Below are 6,072 nucleotides of genomic sequence, written 5' to 3'. Positions count from 1 at the left end.
CCGGAGTGGCAGTTTCCAGCAAAGGAGGAAGAAGCTGGGGGCGGGGTGGGGGTGGGAGGCTCCTGAGGGGCCAGAAGCTCAGAGAAGATCTGACTGGTTAGCAGAGGAAGTGGGTCATGGGTCAGAGAAGCCCTGCCCAGAGGAAGCTCCGCTCTCCAGTGCTGGGTGGATGCAGTGTCCTGGCTTCTCCCTTGTCCCCACTGGTCTCTGAGGGATCAGGTGTTCAACTAGCATTTCAGAGAACACCTATGGAGCCAGCTGCTGGGATGGGCCCTTTAACTCATTTTGTCTTCATTCTCACAGCGATCTACGTAAGATAGGCATTATTATTCCCACAATACAGAGGAGCACACGGAGGCTCCGAGAGATAGGCAGCTGGTGAGGAGTAGAGGTGGGACTTGATCGGTCCAGAAGACTCCAAGCACAGTGCCGTCTCTAATGCAGCGAGATGTGCACTTTGGCTCTGCTGGGTCATCGACCTCCTGCCAGCCCCTTGGGCTAGGTTCTGGGAATGTCACGTGAACAGGACAGACACGGTCTCAACTTCCCACAATTCACATTCTTGGTGGGAGAGAGTGACAAGTAACTGGATAGATACAGCAGCGCATGGTAGGTGCTATCTGAGGTGAAATCCCAGGACCTGAGGATCAGGTCCTGTACAGGGGATCAGTTAAGGCCTCCTGGTGAGTCATGGCAGAGAAACATGAGTGACTATAGGAGCCCCCTCCCCCAAATTTGGGGAATATGGTTGGTTTACTCCTCCAAAGTCAGGCCAATAGCAAGGCTAGGTGTAAGTGACATTGGCAAGGAGGCTCTTCCCGCCTCCGTCCCTCACCCCCTCTGGCACCACTTCTCACCACAGCCCCAGGTCCCTGAAGTACAGCAGTTCCCACTGGGGATGTATGAAATAGGACTAACAGAGAAAAGCCAGCTCTGACCTTGAATCTCTCCCATGGGCATGGCTGGCACAGCCTCCTATTCTCCATCTCCTGGTGGGTCTGGGATCTCTGGAGAGCAGTGGGGAACGGTCACACTGAGGCCTGCCCTCTACTACCCTGACTGTATTCCTCCCACATTGCCCACAACTTCCTCTGAATCTAAGTCAGCAAAAGACCGCCCCTCACTCAACCTTCTTGCCTTCCTTATAATTCTCAATGCCAGGAATAACCTCCCCTTGTTCGCACGATGATCCCCCTTTTCATCTGAGAGCCTCCTCAGTCAAGAAGTATTCCTGCCTAAGAGGAGGAATATCTCTTACCTAGCTTCAGGGAATAATCGTGTAGATGTGCTCTAGACCTGGAGCCATTCCTAATGGGGCTTGCCCTTTGGTGGCATCCCAGAAGCTGAGTCAGTGATCCGGTATGGCTTATGGGAAGCTCCCAAAGGCTCCATGGTATGACGATGGCCCACTGCAATAGCCCTAGCAAGTTACAGCTTGTCTTACCTTCTCTACCTTCAAGCTCCCTCTCCTGACCTGGGGAAAGAGACATCAGGGGGTCTTGGTGGACACACAGGAGCTCAAAGGGAGAATCAGAGATGTTGACTTTGTATACAAAATGGCTTTATTAAAAATTCAGCTATTAGGAAAACAAAGCCTTCTCAAAGGTTCCATCAAAAAAGTACAAATTTTAAATAAATGCATCAGAAAAGTGGCAGCCAGATACATAGGCCACAGTCACAATCCTGGGGGATGGGAAAGAGTGCCCAGAGTCCCAAGAAGAGGCTGGGCACAGGGGTCTTTGGATGCTGCAGGGCCAGGTCCTGGAAGGCCCCTTTCAGTTTTCCTTTCCTTGGAAAAAAGGGAAAGAACCCGGCAAGTGTAGGAAATTCTAAGTCTGAAGCGGAAAGATACAAAAGTCATTTAAAAAAGGCACGACTGCTGACTCCAGTCCTGAGGCACATGGAGTGGATGAACGGGTGATCAGAGCCACAGGGCCCCCGGCTGTGGTCATCTCCTGATTGGTGCCTCCTCTGGGTTTGGCTACAGGTTAAGTTAAGGTGGCTCAAGTGGACTGCACAACCCCTGCAGGCAGGGCCGTGGAGCCAGTCTTGAGAAGAGGTGTGTTGCTACACTAGCAAACTGGTATCTAGCCCTGCCAGGGCAAGAAGGATCACACTGGCTCCCAAGAAATCCCCCTATAGAGAGCACCAGGCCATCTGTCTAACCCTGGCCTCTGAAGCACTGTGTGCACCCACCCTGGATAAGGAACTTCCAAGGGCAATTCTTCCCACCTAGGCATCTGGAGAAGCCCCAGGCCCCAGAGCCAGGGTTTCTCTCTATGGCAACACAGAAGGTGGCATTGTCAAAACCAGTCCCCAACAACTGCTGGCCCACACCCATGGTCACTTATGACAGGCCTCCCTGGTGACGTTAGGCAGTGGGTAGGCAAAGAGGGAAAAGTCCAGGATATACTTAGGCAGCACGTCCTGCAGCAGGGCCCGTGGGGCACTGCACAGGTGGTAGTGCAGGCTTTCGGGGCTGGCCGGCCGGTACCAGGCCTGGCGAGCTGGGAATCGGACATGGGGCGGTGCCCGCACCCACTCCAGCACCTGGTTGGCATCTGCCTCCAGTCTCTCATAGGAGCCCACAAAGTCGTAGTGCACGGCACAAGGCTGGCACAGGTGGTACACGGGCATCCAATGCTCGTTCATGCGCTCAGGGTCCTCATCCACCAGGTATCTCAGGAACTCGGGGAAGGTGACATCGTCCCCCGCAGGGCTGGGCCCCGCTCCAGCCCTGTACCGCCTCACTATCTCAGCCCCATAGCGCTGCTGGTACTCTCGGATCTCGCCAAACTTGTTGCGGTAAGCAGAGAGAAGGCGTTCCAAGGGGTCCCGCACAAACAGGAACTTGAAGTAGTGCTGCAGGCGGTAGCGAATCTCATCAGGCCTTAGGTCTGCCAGGAACACCAGGTCGCTGCGGTGGTCCATCTTCAGGCGGACGTCCACGTTGTCCAGGACGCCCGCCAGCACCTTCAGCACCCGCTTCCAGTTCGAGCAGGCCACCTTGGGCACGTAGCAGTAGAGGAAGCGGTAGCGGTCATTCACGAGGATGTGGCGCAGCAGGGTGCGCCGCTGCCCCACCGGCAAGTCCCAGGGGTCCCGGGGCATGCCTGGTTGTCCGCACACTGCTCGCAAGGTCCGGTTACGGACGTCCTGCCTCACCTGTAAGTCCGAGTCCCCCGCATCCAGGGACAGCCTCCCAGGCCTGGGGACCGTCCCACGCCAGACCGCGTCCTCGCGGTTGGGAGGGTGCAGGGGAAGGGGCTTCATCTCGGCCAGGATGCCACGCTCGATCATGAGCAGCAGCCCGCTGGAGGCCACGATAACCGCGAACATCAGCATGGACGGCAGCAGCAGGGGCGGCCCGCCCAGCCCGGCCCGGGGCCTGCCCAGTGGGGCCCGCCTCAGCGCCCGGCCCAGGGGCTCGGCGCCATTTGGGGCCGCCAGCGGGGTCAGCGGGCGGGGGAACATCGTGCTCCCGGGGCGGGGGCCTGCGCGGGCCCGGCCGATCCGAGGGCTGCCCGGGAGGCGGGCTCGGGCTGGGGGCGGGCCCGAGGGCTTGGGCCCGCGGAGCCGGGATGGGGTAGGGGAGCGGAGCGCTGGCGGGAGGCCCCGGCGCGCGCGGGGGTAGCCGACTCCCGGGCTGCGGCACCGGAGCGGGCGGCGGGCAGCCGGCGGGCGCGGCGAGGGACCTGGGCCGGATGTCCCGCCCGGCCGCTCTCCGCCCCCGGCCCCGCCGTGACACAGGCGCGGGGGCGGGCCCAGGCCGGGGGCGTGGAGAGGGGCGGGTACCCCTGCAGCGAGGGGGCTGGGAGGGCGCGTGCGGACCCCCACCCTTGAGAGGGCGCCTGAGCCAGGGCCGTCCCGGTCCTCCGCGCTTCGGGTTCAAAAGCTGCCGAGGCCCCGAAGGCAGGAAAGACCCAGGCCGCGGTTCCCTCTCCCGCGCAGCGCGTGCCCTCAGGGAGCTGGAAGGAGAGGACCTGCACGCAACGCCCTGCCGCACACTCTGGCCCGGCCGAGCCCTTACTCCAACAGCGGGTCTGGAGGCAAGGGGCTTCCGCAGTGCCCTCCACCGACTCCCAAATTTGAGTCCCAAATTTCTGGAGGTCTTAATTGCTGTAAGCAGAGTCCCCAGTGTGCTCCCCCTACCCGCCGTGTCCTGGCCACTCCAATAAAGAGGAACTAGACGGCCAGGCACTGACAATGGCTCAGCTCTATGGTGACCCTTAGATTTAAGACAGTACCTAGTGGTTACAGTGTTTATCCACTGGGGAATGCTGGAATGTCTGGAAATGGAATCTTCTCTCCTCTGTCTTCCCTCTTCAAGGCCTGAAGAGGTGGGACACTCTGGTGAGGGGCCAGTGACAAGTTGCTGCCACGTGACCACTGGTGTGGTCAGCACACATTTTGAAGGGTGAGGAGCTGGGGGCACAGAGCAGCAGCCTCCTTGCCTGGAGTCAGACGTGCTCACGGGCACCGGGCTGGCCACGTGGACTAGAGACAGACATGGGGAATGCCTCGGAAGTCAGTAGCCAGCCTTTACTGATCTGAACTGGGCACCTAGCTAAGTGTCCAGACTTCACCCTGTTACATGCGGGGAGCCCGTGAGGCTATGAAACAGTGTCCACATTATTGAGGCAGGTGTCATCTGTTGTATTCATTACCTTCTTTAGTGGTCACAGTCACCCGGGGTGGTAGGTACTATGCGCATCCCCGCTGCACAGCTGAGGAAACAGGCTCAGGGAAGCTGAGACTTTGTGTGAGTTGGTCTGATTCTAAATCCTAAATTCCTAATCATGATCCTTCAGAGATGAATGGAGCACAAACACGGAGGGAGAAAGCAGCTGACCCCAGAACACACTGTACTGAGCAGGTGATGGAACAGGAGATGCCACAGGCTTTGAGTTTAGCGAGAATGGAGTTACCACTGATGAGAGGAATTCAGAGGATGAGGGCTCCTGAAGGATGAGATGAAGCTAAAAGACTCACGCATGGCCCGCCCAATCCTAGCAGTGTGAGCACAGCACATGCGCAAGGGGAAAGAATGGGAAACCTGGTGGCCTTCCAGCTCCTCAGGACAGGCTCCCTACTCTGTCTGAATGCTGGGGTGCATCTCAGGACACCATTCACTGATTTAGAAGTCTCCATCAGGGTTTAGCCCTCACCTAACTGCTCCTTGCTTCCAATAGCACTGAAGGTAGATTTCTGGTCATGGGATTATTTCCACTGAAATCTTTTATCTTTTTTCTTTTAAACGGTAAATACGTCTTCTATACTAGGAGAGGAAAAAACAACTTTGAGAAAGTTTTTGGTAACTGCACCACATGTGCTCATTTCTCTGAGCAGTTTTCTGTGTTAGCAGTCACAGTGAGGCAGTCTGAATACAGGAATGGCCACTTACTCTGGGGGAGTCCTTAGACAAAGTACTTGTCTCCACACCAGTTTCTCGTCTGTAAAATGATGGGATACTGCCGATCTCATGGGACCCTTGTGGACAGCACACTGATGGCAGTGCTGCAGTATGTCCACGATGCTGCCTGTGCCACTAACAAGCTCTATGGAAGTGCAGCTGCCCAGATGTCCTTACAAAATGCAGGAGCGGGTTGGGCAGCATATCTGCCTCCTAGGAACCCCGAGAGCCTTAGGTCCACCCCACCTTGAACACAGTCAACACTGAGGCTTTGGGGCTAGGGCTAGGTTGACTGAACCAAGCGTCCAGGCCGTCTGAGCCCTTGGCCTCATGATTCAGCCTTCAATTCCTCAGCAAGGAGTGCCAGTTGCAAGATACCAAGGCCCTCGAACAGTTTCTGCTGGCCAGTTCTCCAGGGGCATGATCCAAGGTGATGAGGCGGTATCTTCACCGCGCAACCACTTGGAGACCAGTTCCCAAGGATTTCACTCAGCCCACCACGATGCGAAGAAGTCACCTCAAGTTCCCATTCCCTCTGTCTCCTCTCCTCCCGCTGTTTCCCCGCACATTCCTGTGCTCTTTGCTTACTGACCTCAGTGAGCCCTTGCACTGCAGTGGTTAAGAGTGGTGAGCCCCTCTGCACCCACACACAAAAAGAT

At 57.3% G+C, this 6,072-nt stretch overlaps 1 protein-coding gene across 1 annotated transcript; it reads right to left on the bottom strand.

Annotated features, from left to right (window-relative positions):
- Window positions 1–1,544: 1,544 nt before the first annotated feature.
- CHST14 (carbohydrate sulfotransferase 14) lies at window positions 1,545–3,700 on the bottom strand. The gene has a single exon (XM_067743206.1). The coding sequence runs from the start codon at window positions 3,472–3,474 to the stop codon at window positions 2,344–2,346; it is 1,131 nt and encodes a 376-aa protein (XP_067599307.1). The 5' UTR covers window positions 3,475–3,700; the 3' UTR covers window positions 1,545–2,343.
- Window positions 3,701–6,072: the final 2,372 nt, after the last annotated feature.

Source organism: Pseudorca crassidens, chromosome 1 (assembly GCF_039906515.1).
Source record: "Pseudorca crassidens isolate mPseCra1 chromosome 1, mPseCra1.hap1, whole genome shotgun sequence".
Taxonomy (NCBI): Eukaryota; Metazoa; Chordata; class Mammalia; order Artiodactyla; family Delphinidae; genus Pseudorca; species Pseudorca crassidens.
This window is presented reverse-complemented; position numbering and strand designations above follow the sequence as displayed.

Coding starts and splice junctions, on each gene's coding strand:
- CHST14 (XM_067743206.1), bottom strand. CDS start 3,474: ATGTTCCCCCGCCCGCTGACCCCGCTGGCGGCCCCAAATGGCGCCGAG.